At 38.0% G+C, this 26,309-nt stretch overlaps 1 protein-coding gene across 2 annotated transcripts in view; it reads left to right on the top strand.

The window, feature by feature from the left end:
* The window catches only part of SLC12A2 (solute carrier family 12 member 2), a 117,610-nt gene extending 93,308 nt beyond the window's left edge, over positions 1-24,302 (top strand). Inside the window, exons 17-27 of one of the 2 annotated variants that reach the window (XM_030566992.1) lie at positions 2,058-2,198; positions 2,457-2,563; positions 4,729-4,808; positions 10,052-10,192; positions 11,803-11,850; positions 13,994-14,116; positions 14,756-14,867; positions 16,781-16,867; positions 19,074-19,209; positions 20,212-20,279; positions 21,379-24,302. In XM_030566992.1, coding sequence (XP_030422852.1) covers positions 2,058-2,198; positions 2,457-2,563; positions 4,729-4,808; positions 10,052-10,192; positions 11,803-11,850; positions 13,994-14,116; positions 14,756-14,867; positions 16,781-16,867; positions 19,074-19,209; positions 20,212-20,279; positions 21,379-21,514 — 1,179 coding nt within the window. In that variant the 3' untranslated portion in view covers positions 21,515-24,302. The remainder of the gene's footprint in view (positions 1-2,057; positions 2,199-2,456; positions 2,564-4,728; positions 4,809-10,051; positions 10,193-11,802; positions 11,851-13,993; positions 14,117-14,755; positions 14,868-16,780; positions 16,868-19,073; positions 19,210-20,211; positions 20,280-21,378) is intronic. The other variant, XM_030566993.1, reaches the window with a different exon arrangement.
* The last annotated feature ends 2,007 nt before the right edge of the window (positions 24,303-26,309 follow it).

Below are 26,309 nucleotides of genomic sequence, written 5' to 3'. Positions count from 1 at the left end.
CCCAGTGTCACAGCGCCCTGCCCAGGGCAGGTAAAGGGACCCAGATTCCCCACAGCTCAGAGCTGCAGCCTGTCCATAATAAGAGCTGGGCAGGTAGCTGTGGGGAGCTGCTGTGGACCCTCCATCTGCCCTGGGTGTGGGGCCCAAGCAGCCCCCCGCTCAGAGTTCGTGTCTTCCAGGCCCCCTGCTCAGGGCAGGTGGAGGATCCATGCTGTGGTTCCTCACAGCTACCCACCCGGCTCTTAATGTCAGAGCCCTGTGCAGATACTCTTCAAAAAGGCCCAAATTTTATAAGTTTTTGTTGCATTTCATAAAGATGATCAAAGTGAATGTGCTTAATCTTCTCTGGAAGCCTTCCCCCCCCCCTTTTTTTTCCCCCACAGCTGGATCCTCTTGACTGAGACCACTTTGTCCCTTGCTCTCACACATTGATCCTAAACATTGTGATCTCCATTGTCTCAGAGACATGCAGCTGTTGATGTTTGGTCTTTAATGTAGCTTTAACACTTTTTTCTTTCAGTCATGCATAGAGGAAACCAGTTGGGATTGGTTTTGTGAGGTGCTGTACACAAACAATCGCATTCCTAATTCCATAGAAGTTATCCCCTAATAAATCCGTTTTGATTAGTAGTTAAAATCACTTATTTTATTTTGACTGTATATTCAGATCTACTTCTTTAATACTGGGGTTTTCAAAGAAGCCAAAGGGACTTAAGCACCCAAATCCTATTGAATTTAATAGGAGCTGGGCACCTAACTCTCTTGAGTTTCCGTAAAAATACCAGTGTAAATTACCAACTTTAGATTATTTTCTTCAGATCTTTATTTTTAAACTTTGTTTTGTATTTGAAGCTTTTCTACAAAGCTAAAGATACCCACAATTTGGGTTAGTGCACCCTTCAGATCACTGGAATAAAAATCTTCAAGCTCAAAGTTCTGCTACAGTGCTGTTTTTTAAACAGAACACTTTATTATCCTGATAAGGGCAGTGATTTTAAAAACTGGAGAATTAAGAGGGTTTGTTAGCAAGATAGAAGTTCAGTGGGTTTTGAAGGGGTTATGGTAATTGAGTCAAATTAACTCAACTACAAAAGACTGGTAAAGGGTGCAGCTAGTTGTAGATGTTAAGGGAGGATTCATTGGTTGGAAGGAGTATGTGTTTAAATCATAGAAGCAGCAAAGAATCCTGTGGCACCTTATAGACTAACAGACGTTTTGGAGCATGAGCTTTTGTGGGTGAATACCCACTTCATCAGATGCATGTATTCACCCACGAAAGCTCATGCTCCAAAACATCTGTTAGTCTGTAAGGTGCCACAGGATTCTTTGCTGCTTTTACAGATCCAGACTAACACGGCTACCCCTCTGATACTTCAGATTGTAGGTAATTGTAAGAGTGGTTGATCCTCTTACCTCGCTGTTGCAATCTGAGGTGCTCCAGGATTAACTAACCAGATTCTGTTGTGAACTATGTCATGTATTATTGAATCTGGCAGGAAACAGCTGCATGCCACAGGACCCCATCAGAAGTGGCTGAGATCTGGGTTTATTTAAGGTAGTGGTTGCCATAGGGGAGAAGACTAGCAGCTTTATGTGGAAATTTAAAGCAGATCACCAATTTCTGTTAAACTTGCTGGGACACAAGCAACCACACAACACCTGTCTTATACTTAGCCTATAGCTATGCCCATATCGATATTTTTTTGCTACAAAAAAACAAAACAAAAATACCTTTTTTTCTTTTTTATGGCAGAGTTCAAGCCTGCTGGTGAACCAACTGAAGCTTGACAATTCTTGTTCCAGTAAAGCACAGAAAGCACGTATCTAAGAAAGGGAGACCTATTGTTGCGCTCTGAGTCAATTTTACTTTGTGTTGATAGGTCTCTTGTTTTGAAGTGACAAAAATATCTTTTGAACTTGAAGTGTATTAGATTTTATTTTGGGTTAATTATCAATGCACTCATGCAGCCATACAAAGAAAATCTATTTTTCAGAAAATAACCTGTAGTGATTATTCTAAAATGCACTTTGGACTAATAGTAGTACATTTTTTAAAGGGCCCTCGCAGACAAGCCATGAAAGAATTGTCAACTGACTTGGCCAGATATCAGCGGTGGCTTATTAAAAACAAAATGAAGGCCTTTTATGCACCAGTACATGCAGAGGATTTGAGAGATGGGGGACAGTACTTGATGCAGGTACACTTCTCTTGCAATTTTGTTTGAGCTAATGGGTGATTTTCGTCAGTAAAGTACAAACATTTTTGCACTTTATAGTTTACACTTTCAAGCATGCATATTGAAATGAATTGTAAATATGCAATATTTTCACTATACTGCTAACTAATTTTTTAATAAAAGCTTTTTTAGTTCAAGTAAGAGCATTTTCTTATTCTACCTGCAGTTAATATAATACTTTTTAGTATTTTAAAAATGCTTGATTGGCTTTGTTCATAGGCTGCTGGTCTGGGTCGAATGAGACCAAACACTCTTGTTGTTGGATTTAAGAAAGATTGGAAACAAGCTGACATGAGGGATGTGGAAACCTATATCAATTTATTTCAGTGAGTACAAAATGCAGAACATAGAAATACATTTACCAAATACAGTAAACAAGAATATGTAACTGAAGAACTACTTGTACCTCTACAAGAGTGTAATCAGTTTTTAAATGAATACTTTGAAATAGAGATGAACTGTTTCCAAGTATTCCCAAACTTATCATTTTCAAATAATTAATATTGAAATCTCCTCAGTAAATGTACAAAAATGGGTACATCTAGTGCTGTTTTTCAATGTGGATAGGTATTATTGATGGTCAGCTATTACTTTTGTCAACCCCAGGAGTGATATGAGGCCTCTGGTGGCTTTAATTTCAGCAGGTGGTGTTGATCCCTCTTCTATTTCTAACTTAGTGTTAGCATTTCTCTTTACCCTGTGTGTGCTCATTGGTTGTGAACAGTTTAATACAGAATGGAAATGATCTTTCCAGCCTCTAACTTTTTTGTCATGCATTTTCAGCATTTGTCCCCGGAGAGACCTCTGACAGTCTCTTTTTTTCCAGGGAAGTCTTTCACTATTGTGTAGAGCTGCTTGTACTTTCCCTTCTGTGCTGCTGCCTCTGCAGCCTGCTCCTGAACCCAGGCATTGTTGTTTTGCCTGCATCTCTTTTTATTTCCTTGTAGTTTTTCCTGTATCTGACATCAGCCCCAAAGACTTCTTCTTGTCTTGCACTGTTATGTTTTTGCCTTCAAAGCTTTCTTTTCGTCAGTCACTGCCCATGTTCCAGATATAATCCATGCATCTTTCTTCTGCCTTCTTTTGGTGGCCCTTTATTTCCCCTGCCATCTTCTAATTTGACCATGTGTCTTCCAGACTTTTTATCAGTCTGGTCCTGTAAAACACTGGGACAGTTGCTAGGTGGAATCTGATCTGCATTGAACTGCTCTGTGTCTGTGATGCTCTTTTTTTCCATCTTCCTGATCTTTTTTGAGTTTAGGATGCAACATGGCCACTTAAAAATAATGATCTCAGCTAACTTCTGTTCCTTTTGCTAACTCTGACATCCCTCAAAGATGATGCCCATCTCTTAAATACACATACATGGTCTGTCTGGTTGATACTCACATTGTCTGTCTGGGGATTTCCATGTGAGCTTGTGAATCCACTTGTTCTGAAAGAAATTGCCTTCTCTTTAGGGTGTTTGTGCAACAGAGATTCAAGAAACGTTTGCCATTATTGGTTGGATGTCTTCCGATGCTGTGACACTTTGTTTTTATTTGACATTAATACTTAGTATATAATGTGCAGTATGGGTAAGTTCCTTTGTTATTAGCAGCAAAGAATCCTGTGGCACCTTATAGACTAACAGACGTTTTGGAGCATGAGCTTTCGTGGGTGAATACCCACTTCCTCAGATGCATCTGAGGAAGTGGGTATTCACCCACGAAAGCTCATGCTCCAAAACGTCTGTTAGTCTATAAGGTGCCACAGGATTCTTTGCTGCTTTTACTGATCCAGACTAACACGGCTACCCTCTGATACTTGACTTCCTTTGTTATTGGAACTTTGATTTGGACGCTCCTGACTTACAGCCTAATTTTTCATTAACAAAGTTTGTCCTTCTAATTTCCTTGGTTTTTTAAGGAAAGAATTTTTCCTGTAAGTTACACATAATGGAAACCAGAGTTAGCTAGAACTTGTCTTGAAACCCGACTTCTTTATTATGAATGATATAATTTGTAAAAATAGTTACCATCAAATTCCATACACACTGCATTCATTAATTGTTACTTTGTATATTTTTGAAACTTCTTTCAGTGCTTATAGTTTTCAGAGGCCTCTCTGGAATTTTTAGTTGTCAAGTTAGGGGATCTCTTATAAAATATTTTGGGACTTCTGGTGAAAAGAATTTTCCTGTATTAGTCAAAAGGATTAAATTTCCTGCACATGCTTTCACCTTTCCCATGGAGCTTAGAATGGATTGTTTGTATTTCATTTGATCACTGTTTGCAATACAGAAAGGAAGTGAAATTGAGACAGTTGCTGTCTGTTACACTTCAGCATATGGTATTCAGTCTTTTGAAGTGGCTTAATAGTTTGGGACTTGAAATCTGTGAAGTACAGTTTATGTACATGAAGCTTAAATCCAAGAGAAAAATCTCAATTGGAATTGTTAAGAAATAAAAATAGAACAAAACAAAAATGCAACTTTTTTACCTATTTACAGTGATGCCTTCGACATTCAATATGGTGTTGTTGTCATCCGCCTAAAGGAAGGTTTGGATATTTCTCACCTTCAGGGACAAGGTATGCTTTATGTTGCCTCCTAGAAAAGAGAAAAATAGGACAGCCAAATTTTACACAGTTTTTTCTGGACGTCAGTTCAATGAATAGCTAAGTATTTTATAAACTATTTGTTAAGCCTACAAGCGAAGTATAGAGATTTAATGTTTATAATTATTTCGATTATTTTGTTAACTTAAAAATACTTCTGTTAACCTTGTACAAAAGCAAACTAGGTGGAGTAGGTATGACTTCTGTTACTGATGGGTTGCTTTTAATGATAAATGTTCTATATTTTGTATTTTAACAACTTTTAGAAACCGCACTACATACATTATTTTCTTCGCAGTTTGTAACCACCTACATACTTAAATTTCCCCAAGGGTTTAATATTTTACTAATACATTCTCAAACTCAAATGAGGCCAGAAAATCAATACCATATTAGAAAAGTATCTGCAGTCTAGAAAATTAAACTTGATTTAACAAAAGGTGCATGACCAAAGACATTTTTGGATTCTTCCATGGCAATTTTTTTCCATTCTAGTGATATAAAAAGCCTGGAGATAGTACATCTGCATTGGACAAATAGGAAACAATAAAGATTATACATTTGTAATACAAAAAATTAGTGGTGATTCAAAGAAAGTAGTTCATAGACTTAGTTTTTGTTTTTATTAAACATTATGTTAAAAACATTATTAAGGTGGCAAAATCAAGTACTTTACTTATTAGATGATGTAATTAAAAACTATTATCCCAGGGTTTCAATTTTAATTCAGGCATATATTGACTTTGTAACCTTAATTGTGTTGTTTTAATATAGTTTTCCTGTGTGTAATTTCCTAGGTTTAAAAATTAAAAAAAAAAAGATATATTTTATCATGCGATGTCATACTGACGCCAAATGGGCCATGAACAGAATTGGAACCTTTAAATCCACCACTAAGACCTCTTCCACTTGAGCTAACTGAGTGCCTAATAGCAGAAGTAGGTTGTCATATTCTGTGTGGACCAGTATTAGAGGGGAGATAAAATATTTTGCCAGAGGGTTTCACAGATATTTGCTGATAGGAGAAGACTGTTGAGACTCAGGATTCTTGGGTTCTGTTCTGAGCTCTGTAGTGGAGTGTGCTCTAGTGACTACAGAGCTTCTGCCCATTCCCACTGAATGTGATCCTTTCTGCCCCATCCCCTCCAACCTGCCCTTGTCCTCTCTGTTCCACACCCCGGGTTTAATAGTCCAGTCCTTTACTCCTAAAATAGCCAGTCCTAGTCTCCACTCCTCAGGTTTTCATCCCAGTCTCTTTGATCAGCCAGTCCAAGTTTTCGCCCTCCAGGCTCCCAGTCTACTTCGCAAACACCCAGCTTATTGTCCCCAGTCTCCTTGCCTAGCCAGTCCTGTTCCTAGATGAGGACAGATTAAAAGATTGGGACTTTCCATCTTGGAAAAGAGATGATGGGGGTGGTGGTGGTGAGGGGAATTTGATAGAGGTCTATAAAATCATGAATGGTATGGAGAAAGTTAATAAGGAAGTATTATTTACCCCTTGACACAACACATGAACCAGGGATCACTTAATGAAATTAATAGGCAGCAGGTTTAAAACAAACTAAAGGAAGTACTTTACACAATGCACAGTCAACCTTAAGAACTCATTGCCAGGGGATGTCATGAAGGCCAAAACTATAACTGGGTTCAGAAAAGAATTTGATAAGTTCATGGAGGCTGGTTCCATCAAGGGGTATTAGCCACGCTGTTCAGGGATGCAACACCAGGGTCTGGGTGTCCCTAGACCTCTGACTGCCAGATGCTAGGACTGGACAACGGGATGGATCACTTGATTGCCATATTCTGTTCATTTCCTTTGAAGTATCTGTCATTGGCTGCTGTCAGATCCTGGGCTAGATGGACTCTTGGTCTGACCCAGTATGGTCATTCTAATGTTCTGAATCTTCACTCTCACCACCATCAACCTCAGCCTGGACCAATCTACACGGGAAGTCCACATCCTAGACACCACGGTGCAAATAAGTGATGGTCACATTAACACCACCCTATACTGAAAACCTGCTGACCGCTATGCCTACCTTCATGCCTCCAGCTTCCATCACGGACACATCACATGATCCATTGTCTACAGCCAAGCACTGAGGTACAACCGCATCTGCTCTAACCCCTCAGACAGAGACCAGCCCTACAAAATCTCCACCAAGCAATCTCAAAACTACAATACCCGCACAAGGAAATAAGGAAACAGATCAACAGAGCCACACGTGTACCCAGAAGCCTCCTACTGCAAGACAAACCAAGAAAGAAACCAACAGGACTCCACTGGCCATCACATACAGTCCTCAGCTAAAACCCCTCCAAAGCATCATTAGGGATCTACAACCCATCCTGGACAATGATCCCACACTTTCACAGGCCTTGGGTGGCAGGCCAGTCCTCACCCACAGACAACCTGCCAACCTGAAACATATTCTCACCAGTAACTACACTCCGCACCATAGTAACTCTAGCTCAGGAACCAATCCATGCAACAAATCTCGATGCCAACTCTGCCCACATATCCACACCAGCGACACCATCACAGGACCTAACCAGATCAGCCACACCATCACCAGATCATTCACCTACACGTCCACCAATGTAATATACGCCATCATACGCCAGCAATGCCCCTCTGCTATGTACATCGGCCAAACTGGACAGTCTCTACGGAAAAGGATAAATGGACACAAATCAGATATTAGGGATGGCAATATACAAAAACCTGTAGGAGAATACTTCAGCCTCCATGGCCACACTATAGCAGATCTTAAGGTGGCCATCCTGCAGCCAAAACACTTCAGGACCAGACTTCAAAGAGAAACTGCTGAGCTTCAGTTCATCTGCAAATTTGACACCATCAGCTCAGGATTAAACAAAGACTGTGAATGGCTTTCCAACTACAAAACCAGTTTCTCCTCCCTTGGTTTTCACACCTCAACTGCTAGAAGAGGGCCTCATCCTCCCTGATTGAACTAACCTCGTTATCTCTAGCTTGCTTGCATATATATACCTACCCCTGGAAATTTCCACTACATGCATCTGACGAAGTGGGTATTCACCCACGAAAGCTCATGCTCCAGAATGTATGTTAGTCTATAAGGTACCACAGGATTCTTTGCTGCTTTTACAGATCCAGACTAACACTCTCACCACCTGGATTCATCCAATCTCAGTCTTGCCCACAACCTAGTGGGTTCCAGTCGAAAGCAGCCTAGAGCTGCAATTGTAGGGAAAATCCTTCTTATCCCTAGGCTGGAGCATGACCAATGCAGATTAAATCTTTATGGAATTTAGTTGCCATAATCTAAGAAGTATGCGTTGTGCAAACAGATTTTTCAAAACTTGACCATATTTGGGTGGATTTTTAGAGGACAGCAAAAACAGATCCCTGACAAAAAGGCCACCCACCGCCAAACTTCAGGGCCACTCTAAAGCAGAGGGGCACTAGAGACTTTCAGCTAAAAGCTTGACAGAATTAACATGGGCAAAACAAACCATTTTTCCCCTAGTGACATTCTTTTGAAGTGGCTGATCCATTTTGGCTAAAACTTTTCCAAAAAATTCAATCTGAGGCAGACTGTTAACATGGAAAACTTTAGCCCAAACAATTAGAATTTAATAAAGTTATAAGTGAGGCGATGCATTTGTCACAAGAGTCATGGATTCCATGACCTCCATGACTTCTGCAGCAGCCAGAGTGCCTGGCTCGGGGCAGCTATGTGCTAGTCACACCGGCCACTGCTGGGGCAGTCTTGGGCCACCACGCCCCCTACGCAGCAGCAGCAGCAGAGTTAAAGTGTGTGAGGGGGTTGGGGCATGCAATGGGGCAAGGCGGGCTCTGGGTGGCGCTTACCTGGGGGCTCTCGCTCAGCTGCTAAGCAGAGGCATTGCCAGGCAGTTCGGTGCACTGCCTCCACCCAGAGCGCTGGCTTTGCAGCTCCCATTGGCCAGGAACTCCAGGTAAGCGCTGCCCAGAGCCCGCCTCACCCCGTCCCATGCCCCAACCCCCTCACACATCCAAACTCTGCTTCTGCTGGGCGGGGGAGGTGTGGAGCCAGACAGGGAGCCTGCCAGCCCCGCCAATCCCCCCAGTACCTGCGGGAGTCCTGGGCTGCATGCTGCCACCCCTAGCACTTGCGGGGGTCCTAGGCAGCGTGCTGCCACCCGCGGCCCCCGCAAGCAGCCAATCTGCCCTCCACAGCACCTGCGGGCCCCGGGCAGCCCCCCCCCCATTTTTATTCACTGATATTTTTAGTATAAATCATACAGGTCACAGGCAGTGAATTTTTGTTTACTGCCCATGACCTGTCCGTGACTTTTATTAAAAATACCCATGATTAAAATGTAGCTTTAGTTATAGTTGTCAGTTGCTTATGTCTTATAATGGGAAGTTTGAGGCAATCTTAATAATAGGCAGTTCTGCCACCCCTCACTAATGTAATACTTCATGGCAGGGATCATATGTTTCTGACAGCTTTACCAGTGGTCTCAAACTTAAGGCAGTCTCAACAGGCTGGATCCATTGCTTACTTAACTGATAACTTCTGGCTGAGAAATCAGTTTTTGACCAGGTTTTTTAACGTTACTGTGCCTTTTTCTATTACAATCAATCAATAGTTAACTACCTCTGTTAGTGTCATCTGTTAAAAATGGCCTTTGCCTGAGCTTGTCTGCTGAAAGGAGGTGTGTTCTTAATCACTAGATTTTGGACAAGCCACCTTCAGCAAGCATCCTTATGGAAATGTTGTATTGTGACTTAATATTTTTGGGAAAATGCTCAGCTTGAGATAGAAATTGATCAGAGATTTTTAGGATCTATTTTATACCAAAGGCCCCAAGTTTCAGTTTCCTTCTCATACTAACAATTTGACATAACGTAAATGTGAGTATTCAAACTCCTTATTTTCTTCAGCTCCATAGAGGTGAATTAGCTCTGTCTCTACAGAGTGACATAGTTCAATGCCTATAGAATTTGAAAAGAGATAATCAGGGACTAAACTAAAATAATTCCTTACTTTCAGAGGTTGAATTTCTATGTATGTAGCATGTTACTGCTGTTCATTAAGTTGTACAAAACAGTTGATTTTCTCCAGTGCTATATCTTATAATCTATTACATCATTAATTATCCATAAAAGATAATTTTTACAAGCTAAAAGTATGTTTAATGGTGCAATCAGAAATTATATCAATATTAATAATTTCTTTTCACAGAAGAATTACTGTCCTCTCAAGAGAAATCTCCAAGTTCAAAGGATGTTGTAGTAAATGTGGACTATAGCAAAAAGACTGAGACAGACACGTCTAAGGCTTTTTCTCCACCATCCAGTGAAAAAACTCCTGGTCTACATAAAGGTAACTTTCTAATGAGCTGTGAGATTGGACCATAGTTTTTGCAACGTTGAATTACAATAGGTTTTTTTTTTCTCTTGGAGTTTCTGGGCATTTATGCTGTCTGCGTATTACTTGAGTAGTCACTTTGAAAGTGTAAGCAACATTTTTAAAACCTTGATACATAAAGTAAGGCTCCAAGATCTTCGGCACCTAAATAAAAAGCTTGGGTTATTTTTTGTAGAGGTAATGGTAACTGAAGGCACTCAGTACTTGTTGAAAATTTGGCCAAATCTTTATATGCAAGCTTAACTTTAAGGCAATCAAGGTTAAGAAACATTGGCCTTTGTCATGGTATAATTCCCCACTCTGAACCTTAGCGTCCAAAAGATGGGGTACCAGCATGAATTCCTCTAAGCTCAGTTACCAGCTTAGTACTTGTAGCGCTGCCACCAACCAGGAATTCCAGTGCCTGGTACACTCTGGTCCCCCCAAAACCTTGCCCGGGGACCCCCAAGACTCAGACCCTCTGGATCTTAACACAAGGAAAGTAAACCCTTTCCCTCACCATTGCCTCTCCCAGGCTTCCCCTTCCTGGGTTACCCTGGAAGATCACTGTGATTCGAACTCCTTGAATCTTAAAACAGAGAGGAAAATTCACATTTCCCCCTCCTTCTCTATCCCCCTCCCAGACTCTCCCTGAGAGAGAAAGTAATCCTAACACAGAGAGAAAATTAACCTTTCTCTCCTTCCTTTCTCCCCACCAATTCCCTGGTGGATACAGACCCAGTCCCCTGGGGTCTCATCAGAATAAAAAAAACAATCAGGTTCTTAAACAAGAAAAGCTTTTAATTAAAGAAAGAAAAACAGTAAAAATTTATCTTTGTAAATTTAAGATGGAATATGTTACAGGGTCTTTCAGCTGTAGACACTGGGAATACCCTCCCAGCCTAAGTATACAAGTACAAATTAAAATCCTTCCAGCCAAATACACATTTGCAAATAAAGAAAACAAACATAAGCCTAACTCGCTTTATCTACCTAGTACTCACTATTCTGGACATATAAGAGACTGTATCAGGGAGATTGGAGAGAAACCTGGTTGCATATCTGGTCACTCTCAGAACCCAGAGAGAACAACAACCAAATTCTAACAGCACACACACAAACTTCCCTCCCTCAAGATTTGAAAGTATCCTGTCCTCTGGTCAAGTGACAGCCAGGCTCACTGATCTTGTTAACCCTTTCCAGGCAAAAGAGATATGAAGTACTTCTGTTCTATTAACTCTTACTTATCTGTTTATGACAGCCTTAAACTGGAACATTTAATTAAATGTACATTAAGAGAACATTTTTAAAATGATTCAAGACACTTTGCATTCTTATATGGAGGAAATATTTTTCTTGTCTTTTTTTAAAGACAAATGCTATGGCTATGTGAAGTATTAACAAATTTTAAAGAGGTAATTCTTATTGCAGGATATGTTGGACCTCATCCATGTTGTGGTTATTTTCTCATGGTGTGCTGCTTCATTTTATGTCTCATTTTCTGAATGTGTACACTACTTTTATCTTCATTAACACCACAAAGGATATTAACCTTTTATTTTGTATTTTTTTTAAACATCTTCCAGAGGAGGAAGAAGATGGCAAGACTCCAACACAACCACTGTTGAAAAAAGGCAGGCATTTCCATCTTTTTGTTACAATCCATTTTTTCCATACTGCTACCTTCAATTTTCTTTTTTTCTCACTCCTTTATATATAGAGTATCAACCATGAGGTGGTATCCTGGATGTCTGTTTAACTTGGATTAGGAAATTCAGGGGTCAAATTGTGGTGGTAGAAAAAGGTAGTCGTACTCTAAGTCCTCCAACAAAATAAGCTTTCTTCACATGAATTGGCAGAAACAGTGTGCATACTAGATGTGTATATGTTCAGAATATGATTATGCATGTTTGTGAGGTTTCCTGAACTTGGTTCTGCCTCAGTGGGGTTTGAATGTGTCCATGAAGTCTGCTGGGTTCCTTGGTGGGGCTCACATGCCTCTCTGGGCTCCATTATTTGTGGTGGAGGGGAGGAATAAGTAATTGTACTCTCTGAAATGCTGCTCAGTCCTGGTGCCAAACTTCTGATTCATTCCTTTCTGTATAGATTTCAATAAGATCATCATTATAATATCTGAGACATCACTCAGTAAACTATGCAGCTCACTTTATGCTTCCAGAAGCAATGAAATGGTTAACAATGTTATACTTTATCACATTTGAGCATCTTAGTGAATACTTCAGTGAAATGAGTGGGGCTATTCACACTTTTCAGAGTTATTGTTCCAGGCTCTCCACAGATTCGGGAAAACATTGTTTAATCAGTTATCCTCAAATATGAAAGGAAAATTTCTTCAGAATTATCATCGCTAGAGAACTTACCTTTTTTAAATGAAAGCAGAGATTGTGGAGCACAAGATGGTGGCTTGGGAGAAGTGCCAGTGTGCTGTACCATTCTGTACTGGCCTAATTCGAGCTCTGTATAAATGTATTTATTTAGTCAATTGTAGTTTACAACAGGAATATTTTTGGGGTTGTAAAATCAAATTCATACCGTTTGGCCTAGAACAGGGATAGGCAACCTATGGCACAGGTGCCGAAGGCAGCACGCGAGCTGATTTTCAGTGGCACTCGTCCAGGAGAGCTCTGCATTTTAATTTAATTTTAAGTGAAGCTTCTTAAACATTTTTAAAATCTTATTTACTTTACATACAACAATAGTTTAGTTATATATTATAGACTTCTAGAAGGAGACCTTCTAAGAACATTAAAACTATTACTGGCACACAAAACCTTCAATTAGAGTGAATAAATGAAGACTCGGCACACTGCTTCTGAAGAGCCGACCCCTGGCTTAGAAGCCAAAATACCAAGTGAAGTGGCTGGCTGCTGTAGTCAAATCTAAATTTGACTGAGAAGGAGGGATTGTTTTTGTTTTGTTTTTTTAATCCGTCCATTTCACTTCTGAATAAACCTAATGGACACACACAGTCATTTTAGTTTCTTTCTCAGTTATATCTATAGCCTCATTATTTAATTAAAAATGCCACCTTTTTAATTACAGCAACTAAATGTTTTTGTAAAATTTTTCTAAGCCCTGGAACCTACAAAACCATCTTATTCTGTACAAAGTACTATATAAATATTCAGCATCAAAATGGACTCTGTTTACAGTCTTAACTTCCTTAATGCATTTAACTATATATTTCTTTTTTTAAATGTAAGAAATTAAAATAATACTTCAGAAGCTGTAGTTTTCTAAGATTTTTGTCATAGTAAAAAAACTTGACAATATTAAAGAACCTACAGATGTGTTTTGGTGAAACAAGAGCAGCAGGTCCTTTCTCTTCAGTATGAGAGATGCATGGAGCCGCAACCGTACACCCACTGTTGCTCAGAAGTATGTTTTTTGATGTTTGGACCAGATTGTAGCTATAAGTGTGGAGAGAGAGAGAGAGAGAGAGGGTCTTGCAAACTGTGCTTATCCACCAAAGGTCTGCTTGTTGTTCCTGCTCAGTTTTTAATCTTTCAGAACAGCCAGTTTCATCAGCTGGTGAAGTCCTGATAACTCTTTAAACTTATCTCTGTGTGCATTTTTACAAGTCCATTTTAGCAAACTATAAAGTCTGGAGTTAAATATTTTTAAAGTTAGAATTTTTTTTAACAATGCAAATATTGAAAAATTTAGCAATACTACAATGCTGAGTTTGAGACTGAGGAGATTAAGCAACAGTTTTAAGAAAAACGTTTACAAATTATCTTTTTCTCAATTTGCTAGACTCGAAAGGCCCACGTGCTCCTTTAAACTTGGCTGACCAAAGACTTCTTGATGCTAGCTCTCAGTTTCAGAAGAAACAAGGCAAAAATACTATTGATGTCTGGTGGCTTTTTGATGATGGGGGTAAGATAATTTGTGGTGATAGGCTATGTTTTAGTCGTGAGTATTTTTAGTAAAAGTCATGGACAGTGCTGGGGAGGAGGGTTGGTGGGGCCTGGGCTGGCTCCCCTACACAGCAGCAACCCCAGCTCCTAGCTCCGTGTGCTGCCTCCTTACTGCCCCAAGCCCCGGATCTGCAGGTCCCATTGGCTGAGAACTGCTGCCAATGGGAGCTATGGGGGTGGTACCTGCAGGCAGTGGCAGCCCTTGGAGCTATGAACTGAGGGAGAGGAGTTACTATCACCCTTCCTGAGAGGCCCCCCCCAGGTAAGCGGTACCCCACACTCCAGCGCTGAGCCCCCCACATACCTCCAAACTCCTGCCGCTGGGAGGTGTGTGTGTGGGGGGGGGGGCGGCTCCCAAAACTGCCTCAGCAGCGGCCAGTGCACTTGACCCAGGGCTGCCCAAGCTGCTCAGGCGGCCCCCAGGTCACGCGCACCGGCCTCTGCAGATGTCACGGAGGTCACGGAATCTGTGATCTCTGTGGCAAACATGGAGCCTTCTTCATACCATATATAAATTGTGGATTTACGCTATTAAATAGAAAGATGGCATTGCATATTAACTACTCAATGTATTTCTAAATATTATGGTCTAATGCAGGTTTGACATTGTTGATTCCTTATCTTCTGACAACCAAGAAAAAATGGAAAGACTGTAAGATCAGAGTGTTTATTGGTGGAAAAATAAACAGGATTGATCATGATAGGAGAGCGTAAGTTAACCTTAAATTTTAAGTGAAACATATGGTATTATGGAACTTGGTAATCATGCACAATAGATAAATGTTTTTCTTATTTAATAATGACCTTTTCCTGTTACACTTGAATTGGGAGGTACCTGAATGCTAATCAATGTAGCACATGATCATGTTGTTTAAAATAACAAACAGCATTTGAAACATTTTAAGCTACTTTAAGCTTTTGAGATGTAATCATAAAGAAAATTTTGCCTTTACTACTATTTTTTTCCAATTTGGCAAATACTTTGTTTCTTTTGTTTTTAAAGGGAGTGTAAACTAATATGACCAACCACAATAGGTTATAAATGTTGACTTGCATCACAAAGCTAAGTCTAAGAACCATTATGATGTTATGTTAACTACCCCACTTCTGCAAAGTTAGAATAGTTTGTTAGGTTAGGGAAACATCTAGATACAAAACTGATAGGTGCCAGATATCTCATCTAATATGGTAAAGAAACAGGGACCCAAATTGGCAGCCGTAGCTCACCTTAGTAAGAAACGCCACAGAATTGGGCCTTAAGTTAAGACAGGTCTACTGAGCCCTGGAATATTTACAATTTTTTCTCATCCTTTCCCTAAAAAGTAATGCAGCACAGTTGAGGGTGACTACAGTAGAGTTTGACTATTTAGTTTAGGATGGGACATGCTTATTTAAAAAAAAAAAGTGGCAAATTTTGCCCCTGTACTGTACATATCCTTAAACAGAATGAGAAGGCATTCAAGAAACTGAAAGGTACGTTAGGGTCTTAAGATCGCTCTTGTCAGAATTACAGTGGCACTGATGGCATATCTCAATGTTTTCATCATAGATCTCTGCAAGGCTGCTGCCTGAAATTCTGTACACACTTTAACACATCACTAATCTCTTGATATGGCATTTAGATTTTCTGATTACTTTTGGAGGGCAGTTCACCAGTCTTTGCTTAAACTTTTTAACAAGTGGGACTAGAAGGAGACCACTTGGAAGAAGAAGAAAATTATTCTAGTAACTACAGCTCCTCAAGCGTCTCTACATAATCACAATTCTCTCCCAACTTTTCCTTAGAGTTCTACTCTCTTAGGACTCTTGGGTTTAGCAGAAGGACTGAAGAGGTTGAGACTATGGTCTTTTTATAATCTCTGCTCCAAATATTTGGTGCCATGCAAAGGTTTTTGTATGGCCCCAATGCGTACTATGTTCCAGACAGTTCCAGATGCTCAGCTACATCCTGGTATGTTTTTCTGAAAACCCTAACACTTAAAGAAAATTAATGCTGCATTTCTGGTGATGAGAATTAAAAGTTTGGAAAGTCTGTTGGTTCTGTTCTGTAAAACAGCTGTCTGGTTAACAAATAATTTGTTATATGAACCTTTTGGCATAACTAGAATGATCCCATTGTCCAAAAGTTATGTTGGCTTAAGTACATAAAGCTGTGCTAAATCTCCTTCTGCATCCTCTGACGAAGCAGTATTTGTTTGAAATACTATTAAACATCTGGAGACTGCATTTAATTTTTGTTGCAGGAAATCCGAACTGGTGGTGATCAGATCACAAACTAAACATTTCTTTTGTGTTCAGGTGTCTCAATTTTTTATGGGCAGTTTTCAGTGAAGTGTTCAGTTCCTTAAAAACTTTAAATACCTTGTATTAAGCATACTTTGAAATGAGCCATCCAGACATGCAAATGTCTAAACAGAGTATTTGTATGATTTTTGTTGAAACCCTTGCCGTGCCTCTCTCTGTACTGTTTTTATGCTTACCTGGTGTAGTTCCAACTTTGTTTGTTTGTTTGTTTGTTTGTTTTGAATGAATGTCCATGTCACTTTGTGCTGTAAAAACAGCCCTATAAACATGTTAACTGACAAAATATATTTAACATATATCTATATTTTTTTAAATTTAGAATGGCTACTCTGCTCAGCAAATTTCGGATAGACTTCTCAGACATCATGGTACTTGGGGATATTAATACAAAGCCAAAGAAGGAAAAGTGAGTTGAAAATGTTCCAGAAAGATGCATCATCTACTAGTTGCATTCTTAATTTTCTGTTGTAACATGAAAAGCAATATTTAATTCAGTACATATGTATTTTGATAACTAAACTAGATGGTTACAAAGACACAAGCGTTCAGAGAATAGTGCAGGTGGTGAGCTCCTTGTGCAAAGAATTCAATATCAGTTTAGAATCTCATAATTAGAGAGAGACTACGAAAGTGCTAGATTCTAATTTCAACAAAATGAGCAGTTAACTACAGTAATTCTACCCTAACTGAAAGATAAGTATACACAAGTTTTATCTTAGTTTCTACTTATCTTATCCATACTCATATACATCTCTAAACCCAAAATAATGATTATATAGCCGGATCTTTAAATCAATTGTGTGTCAGTATTAATCAGCTCAGTGAATGCATGAGAAAATCCAAGTCCTGCTGAAATTTTCTTATGCAAAAAATCATTAAATATTTCTACGTCTCAAGCTTGAACAATTTGGCTGACTGCAGTTGATTCCTAATACTACTGGTGCTGTTTTATGATGGAATGTCCTATAAGACCTAAGAAGTCAGAAGATTGAGCATCATCTTCCACCTGAAATCTTGTCCAAAATATAAAATATGTGTCTTTGAAAATTCCTGTAGCAGAGTAACCTGAGCCAGTTGCTTTTCAACAAAGCCTGGCAGGTGCTGGAAATATTTGTCTAGAATTCCTAAAATGAGTTGTACTTATCCATTATTTTGATGGATAAGTATTAATCATCAGAAACTTTATTAAAATATTTAAACTGTATATTATAGATGAGCAAACTAAATAGCTTCCTAGATTATCACTAGTGTTTGTCTTTTAAATATCCTAATTGATATGACAGCTGTTGTGGGCAGATAAAGCATTTTGAGACACATGTATGTTATCTTCAGGGACTCACAGCAGAAAATGGCACAAAGTGATGCAGAATTTAACTCCAAAGGTGCCTAAAGTGCAAAGTCTTAAAATTCAGCCAGTGGAGGAACTGCTCAACCATTTTGAAAATCAGGCTATTGAGCTTTCTGTCTTTTTAGCTGTACAGTTAGGGACATTTTTGATCTCAGGTAAATTTTGATATGCACAGTAGGTATGAGCCTTGAGCACGTCTTGAGCAAATTCCCTAAATGTTCCCTGATGTGTCAGAATTCAGGCATCTCTGCAGTATGATCCATCCATGATAAATTTACTGAGCCAGGTCTTCTGCCTTGTGAAATCCCATTTGTGCCTGTCCAGTAGCACAAAAAGTGGATTTAAAGTTACTCTAAATGAGCTGCTGGGAATTCCCACAGAAATCTCTGGATATTGTACACCTGTCTATCACCTTTTCATAGCCCCATTAGGTAAGAAGCATGCTTGGGGCAGGAGTGAGTGTCCAGAGTGTGCTGAGTTCAAGTAGCCTAGGTGTACTTATGATGCATGCTGCAGTGAAGTTTACTAAATTGTGAAGTATCTACAGAGAGCTGACTGCATGATAACAGAAGTAGATTTTTTGTTTTTCTTGTTTAATACTGGTGACCCATGGAGTTAGTTTCATTTCTTCTCTCTGAGATCATGTGTTGTGTGATCTACGTGGAATAATAAAATTGTAAAATGTATTTATCCAAAACTTTTTTGTCATCAAAACTTAATTGAATTCCAATTTCTCTCATATCTACTTGAGTTAAATTGATGGCTGTTTTTTACTCTTCTTCATTTCCTTATCTTTACATTTCTAGAAGGATGATACTCTCCCTCTTGAAGCTTTTAATTTTTTTTTCCTTTTTCTTTTTCTTTAAAACTTTTTTTTCTTACATTTCTAAATGGAGTTGAAGCCAGTGTGGCACTTTCTTCTCTGTTAATGATCTTCAGTCTAGATCACAGTTAGAAACATACAAAATTGATTTGTTTTAACTTTTGAAATCTAAAAGACAGTTCCCACAGTATTAAGTTTAAGATAGTTAACATCTGATTAAAATATTGATATTCATGGGTACTATTTATTTATCTTTCACAAACTAGCAGGTTTCTAGTATCAAAACAAAAGAATGAGAATTCCAGTTGACATTACTGCTGGTAATTAATCACAAAATATACAAGAATTGACTTATTTTTCTGTTTCATGGAAAATCACATACACTGAAAAGAGTAACAGTATCTATTTTTAATGTGAACATTGGTTAAAAAATCCCTCTAGTATTGCAGCTTTTGAAGAAATGGTTGAGCCATTCAGACTTCATGAAGACGATAAAGAACAAGACATTGCAGATAAAATGAAAGACGATGAGCCTTGGAGAATAACAGATAATGAACTTGAGCTTTACAAAACTAAGGTATCCCTTTATGCCTTTTAATTATTGTGTTGACTGATGTTGACAAAGAGTGGTGCTCCTACTGTGTCCCATGTACCCCATTTTAATGAGCTGCTCCATTACAAAGTGGGTATGGTGTGAGTAAGTTAGGTAGGAAAAGTTCACTTGCTCACTCACCGTTGAACAGCAGGAAATGCTCCCCGAGGGACCTAAGTTATCAGTAATTGCAGAAATTAATTTAAAAGGCGTTTCTGACCCCTACAATTAAAAAGATAACCTGTATGGGTATATACCAATGCAGTGTTCTTTTCCTGAGTCTGCAGCCAGCTTGATTGCTTCTGCAAATATAAACACAGGGAGACTAACAGCTGTTAGTCTACTGCTTCTGTTCAGAAGCAGAGCAAATACAATAATTAGGTAAACTTGACTTTTGCCGAAGCTGGAGCTGGGAAGAGGCTGAGGACCCAAAATGGTGCCTTGAGAAAGGGGTAGATTAGTACAAGAGACTTGGATAGTGGGCACAGGCCTTCACAGCACTATTTAGAATGCTGAGGGAGGGTAGAGTGGCGGAACCTCACAACAGGAGGTTCTAGGATATAGATGTGTGTGGAGCATGGGGAAATAGGAAGGAATCTTCTTCTCCCTTCCGTCAGCCAGAAGTTCGCCAGGATGAGGACTTCACTTTTATAAGTTGCTAGCTAGAAACTTACATGAGTGTTCAAAAACAGAAACCTTGGAAGGAATCCAGCAACCTCTCTTGTTCTAGGCAGCTGAGGAGATAGAAGTTTTGATAGAAGGGACATATGTTTACTTTATAAACCTGAGTGATTTATTAAAAGTTGGAGGGAAGGAGGCACTATTTTAAACAATACAGCAATCCATTTTGACATCTTTTTTTTGCACATTTCTTGAGTAAATGAGAATTGTACTTGATTCTGGATTGTTGAAATAATGAATAGATCTCCCAAACAAGTTTTGGGTTGATTTTTGTTGTTGTTGTTTTTTCCTCCTTTTAAATTACAGAGTTACCGCCAGATTAGGCTAAATGAGTTGCTGAAAGAACATTCAAGCACAGCTAATGTAATTGTAATGTAAGTAAAGATTGACTGTTTTTATAGTTTTTATACTACTTTCACAGTGATACAGTAACAGAGTTACGGTATCTGTTTATAGGTAATACAACGTATTTTGTGTATTATCCTAGGTACCGTCTTTTAGAGTACAAGGTAGAATTAGAGAGAATGCTTTGTAATTTGCCTTGTGACTCATACAGGCATTCTGCTGCTTGTATATTAACTGCTCTCCATCTCCTTCAAATGGCTGTTTAAAAACAAAAATCTTCCATGAAGCCTTCCATCTACAGTTACCACATATCCCATTTGCCTATATTGTACCTGTCTCTACATATTCTTTTGTACTGTTGTCCCCACTTACAGTACATTTGGATTACAAACTTTTCAGTGTAGAAATTCTTTTTAATTTCACACGTCCTGCTCTCTGTACAAAGCCATGTAAGGTTTCAGTACTTTCTGAAGCAGTAAAAACATGAAACTTGAGCAATAAAAATAACGATTTAACTGGTTCCAGTGAGGCAAGAATTGAAGGATTCTGCCAGTACTCTGGAGGGGCTGGTGGGCAGAGTAATGTGACTATAGACTGTTGCAGTCTGAAGCAAAAACGTTATCTTGTAGCAAAACAGTCACTCTCCAAATCTTGGCCAAGTGAGGAGAACCATTCTGAATTAAGCCACGAGTGAAGTGCTGATTCCATCACCTCCCCAGTCCCACCCCCAGAAAATTCTTGATATGGAGGCTAAGATTTCAGGAGTGGGTAGAATGAAGGTGAACCTTGAGATGCTAAAAAAAAATAGATTACAACTGAGTTCATATAGCAGAGTATGGGGTTTGTTTGTTTGTTTATGGTGGTTTTTGGTTTGGTTGGGTTTTTTTGTTTAAGACAATTTTGGCTCAGAACTAATTAATTTCTTTTCACTCAGGATTGTGAACTGACTACATGTAGCCTAAAAAAATGAAAATGTTATAAAAATGGGTTAGAATTAAACATTTAGTAATTTCTACCTTATTTCAAATTGTATTTTTTGTATTTATGCAGTACTACTAGTACTCTGACTTGCTTTTTAAACCATTCTTCATTTCCATTTCCTTTTTTTCTTTGTTCTTCATATTGTAGGAGTTTGCCAGTTGCACGAAAAGGTGCAGTATCTAGTGCACTATACATGGCCTGGTTAGAAGCTCTGTCGAAAGACCTGCCACCAGTCCTTCTTGTTCGTGGGAATCATCAGAGTGTTCTTACCTTCTATTCCTAAACATACTGTGCAACATGCAACTGTTATGAAATGGTACTTCAGTGCTTGGAAGAGAGTGACTAAAAGTAACATCACAAAGGCAAAAAGTGACTCTTCTTTCACTGTTCCACTGACTTGAAAGCACACAAGGAAAGTAACTGTATTTCTAAAGTTGTGAAATCTTCAGTTTTATTCAAATTCTTCTATAACTTAATCTTGCTTAATGAGGGAGGATTCCTTGTTAGACTGAAGAACAACAAAACAAGCTTTTTCTTTGCTACTTGAATAGCAGCAATAAAAGTGTTTATTATTTTTGATCAATGAAAGGATTATAGATTTATAAAAGCCTTTTAGCCTTGAGGTGCCTTCTGAAATTAACCAAACTGCATCCATACACCCGATTTTGTAAATTTATATAGAATGTCAAAATCTGCCTTCAACTAAGACTTTAGATCAATCCTCCTTTAGTTTCTAGTCTCTTCCATCTTACAATAAAATTAATGCTGCTTTTCAGTCTTCCATTAAGCTATTATTTTTAGTACTGTATGTTTTCTATTCAGAATTTTGTAATATCTGTTAGATTTGAAACAAAGGTAGGGCAAGTGAGTTGGAATAAAAAAAACATAATGGTTTTGTCCAAGAAGTAGTACTACTGAATATGTACCGTTAAAAGTAATTGTGCTAGATAAATGATGGGAGGCCCCATTTCTCAGATTTGACATTGTGCCCCTCTTTCCATTCAAAATTTGAGATGCGTGTAACTTTGGCTACCTTGGTGAAGGTTAGTGTGTCAGTCTTTACTCCAGCTCTAATATGAAACTATTCCTGTTGTAGGCTGAAGATAGCTTTTTGGATTATTTTAGTTTTTTGAAAAGAGGACCTGTCTTAATTCTTGGCCTTCAGATCTTGGTGTCATTCACTTTATTTGAAGAAAGTGTTAACTTAGGGCTTGAAGGAACAAATATGAGCAATGTGATGCCATCTAAGAGAATACTGTAAACACTATGTGGAATCTCGCTATGCCATCTAATATAAAATGTAAAAACTAAAATTCTGAATCTTTCATCAAATGGTGAAATGGACCACTAGTTATTAGGGGAGATTTTTTTAGGTCAGTTCATTCAGTTGTCAGACATTACATTTAGTCTTACTAAGTAAATACTCAGGCTTAATCTAGAAATTTAGACGATCATACATGATACTTTACACATTTTTCATCTTTGTTTAATAAAAACTGCCAATTTATGTGTCCTTCCAGTGTATGTTTTGACTACTTTCTAATTTAGTCTTCTAACACAAATAAAAACTTTCCCTTGAGCCTTTATACAAAGGTGGGTAATGTGAACTATTTTTAAAACTCCTATATATTTTTCAGAAAAGGATTGCCTAAAAACATTTCACAATGTCTAGATATTAGTATTGGGCATGTTACTGGGTCACATTGCTAGTGCTTCAATGATTTTCATTGACGTTGATCCATAGAAAAGGTATATTTTTATGCTTAAAGTAGCATTATATTAAATACTCAGTAATAGTTCCTTTTGAAGGACAAAGCTATTAGTCATTGTGAAGTAAGATACAGCTTGAAGTAGTTATAATTGGAGATGTGTTATACGCTTTATCCACTGTTCATACTGTAGTCAGGTCATTGGTAAGTCACAAAATATCTCCATTTTTGCTGTTGGTTTCAGTCTGGATCTGAATTGGTTAAATTGTTTCAGTTTTTTTAAAAGCAACATGTTTTGCTGCCAAGTACAAAGTAAATTAATGCTAACATGGGCCTGGTTAAGTCACAATTTATAATCAAACAAATTCTAATAAAAGTGCTGTTTAATTACAGAAAGAGAAAAAAAAATAAGGTAACAGTCTCGTGTCTGTTACAGGTTTTGCAGTGCTTGTTGAGGTGGTAGGGATGTCTCATTCAGTGAACATGGAATTGTTGCCATGTTTCGGGGGTTTTTTGTTTGTTTTTAAACAGATGGACAATAAGGCATGAACTTAGTGCTGCTATCTTGAAAATGTGCACAGGTACACTTACTTAAAGCTTTGTCCATTCAGGAAATCATTGCTTGTTATCTGTAATGCAGGAACCAAATGAAGTGTGTGCATACATGCATATATGTGTATAAAATTATATAAAATATATCTAAATATGCATTTGGGAATTGTAGTCTGTGAAATGTAGGATGCTTTTCACATATGCACTCTCAAAACTTCACTAACACTAGACACCAGATCTACAGTTTCAAGATTTATTGTAACACTCTAATAAACTTCAACAGTTACTAGTAATTGTGAGCAACCGATGTTAGCTAGTGACAGTCATTCCAATTTCTATTTAGTCTATAAGAACTTTGATTTTGAAACCAATTTTTTTTAACTTCCAATCATTGTTAATGACTTGAAATATAAAATTTCTCATTGACACATGGCAATTGCATTATTTCTGTTGATGAAATTTCTTTTTATGGGTTTAGAAAGAGCAACCATAGCTGAAGAAATCAATTTATTTATTTTTTGTTCATTTGTTTGACTGTATTTAGGTTTCTTTACTTTTACATACATTCTTTTTATATGCTTTTCTGACATGACATATTTAAAAATGAACGATGGAAATAATTTAAAGATTTTAAGCTTGGTTGGGTATTTAGTTATCCACTGGGTTTGAAAATGTAATATTTTGATAATACTGTACTATAACTGTCACATGCTTTTCTAATGTTTTAACATTGAATATTGCAGTTGCTACTTTGTACAAGGGGACACTGCAATAAAAGGAAGTGAATTCAATAACATTGTCTAACATAGCCTATTTTTATTGAAAAAAATTGTTTGCAATATTTTTAGTCCTTTCCTGATGCATGACAAGCATACTATATGATTCCTGATATGCGAATTTGTGTCCTGCAGTTTTGTAATGATGTCACATGACCACTATTATACTAAATATTATTTCTAATTACCACACTGCCAGTGAATGATTTGGGGACACAACTAGTGGTGGTGACAAGTGGCAGACCTGTTCTCTACCAAGTTGTTAAAATGATGTTAATTGGCTTAGAAAGGAATAGCATCTATCCTTCCTTAGCTGAATGCAGAACCTTGGAAGGGAAGATGTGTTTACACAGAATAACTCCTCTCCCTGCTCTCCCTCCAAAAAACACTACTTTCCTCAAAGTCCACTAGAAAGAACGCAGACCTACCCTACTATATAGAATGTTGATGATATATTTATTAAATGTTACATTAGATACTTGAAAACATACTCACAATAGGTTTGTTGTTTGTTTCTTTGCCTCCAAATGTATTAGATGTAACTCCTAAATTATTTTTTTTCTGACAAACTGGAAATGTATATGGCATAGTGAGAAATAATCTTTAGGAGACTCCTTTGGGAGTAACCCCCAATATTTCCATTTTACTCCTCTATATTGTGTATTAAGGCTACATTTTCATTGCTTTCTAGTGACAATATGGAGAGAAAAGAGAGTATTTATTACCTACTTGTGAGTTTTTTTTAATTTTATCTCTATCATTTAAATTGTTATGTTAATCTCCCAAGTTTCTAAGCTTCTAATTTGAAAACTAAGAAAGCATGAATAAGAATGAGAACTCTTATTTGAAAGAACCCAGGCAAATAATTAGGTTCTCAAACCATGACTCTCCCAAGAGAGCTGGAGGACTTAGCCTCCTTAATTCATTTTGGAATTTTTCAGATTCCTAGTATGAATGATTGGATGAGAACAAGAATTCTTATTGCAAAAAAAATCCCTGGTGAATCCAGAATACCCCTATTCTTTGCCTTTGCTTTGTTGAAGTAGTTCCTGACTGTTTAAAATAAAATACTTTTTTGAACCATTTTCAAGATCTATGCAATCAACCCATGCCCACACAAAGTGGTTGGCTGAGGTATGAGAACTGAGTTAAAGGTGAACTGCAAAGCAATATTTGTTTTGCCCTTTACAATTACTCCTCGGGGAATTCCGAGCCCCTGTGGGGGCGCAGAATTCATACTGTCTGCAAATTTCTTTACTCCTCTGCAGAAAAATGTTAGGTACCAAAGCTGTTGGATTCATAAGGCAGAGAACTGCTTTAAGGAGTTGTCATATGCAGGGGGAAAAAGTTTATCTGGGGAAAAGGAAGAGTATTGCTGTGACCCTTGCCTTCCGTAGGGACCAGTTGTGTGTTTTAAAAAAAAAAAAAAAAAAAAAAATCCGAGAGAAAAAGGTATTTGCTTTTCTCGTATATAAAGAATACTAATGCTTCTGATAACTGGCTTACATTAGTGGTTTTTGAATGGTTGATACTTGGCTTACATTAGTGGTTGATACTGATACTTGATACTGATACTTGGCTTACATTAGTGGTTCTTGAATGGTTAGGTTATCTTACTGCTTTTTTTTTTTTTAAAAAAAAGGTTCTTTAAGAAAGAAAATAAATGTATTGTACATTTACAAAGAAATTTAGCTGTGAAGTGTCATTTTTCTGCAATCTCTCTTCATTGAAGATTATATAACCATTCAACTGAACAAGTGTTCTCTTTTTTAGATGTTGTTGTATAGAAGAATTAATATAGACATTCCTAATTGTACAGGTATTTAGGATTTTTCTGAGTCCAGTCACAAGACAATCATACCACATGTTACCATTGCTAATATGTACAGAACAGAATTGAGGAACAGCTACTGTTAGATTTAGGTCCTTAGTAGAATTTTCTCTTGAGAAGATTTACCACTGACATCCACCTGTGAAAGTCACGCCAGACTTAAATTTTACCAGTATCTTCTCTGCTTATGGAGTCAGTAATGTCAGAGTT

This window comes from Gopherus evgoodei, chromosome 6 (assembly GCF_007399415.2).
Source record: "Gopherus evgoodei ecotype Sinaloan lineage chromosome 6, rGopEvg1_v1.p, whole genome shotgun sequence".
NCBI classification, from domain to species: domain Eukaryota; kingdom Metazoa; phylum Chordata; order Testudines; family Testudinidae; genus Gopherus; species Gopherus evgoodei.
This window is presented reverse-complemented; position numbering and strand designations above follow the sequence as displayed.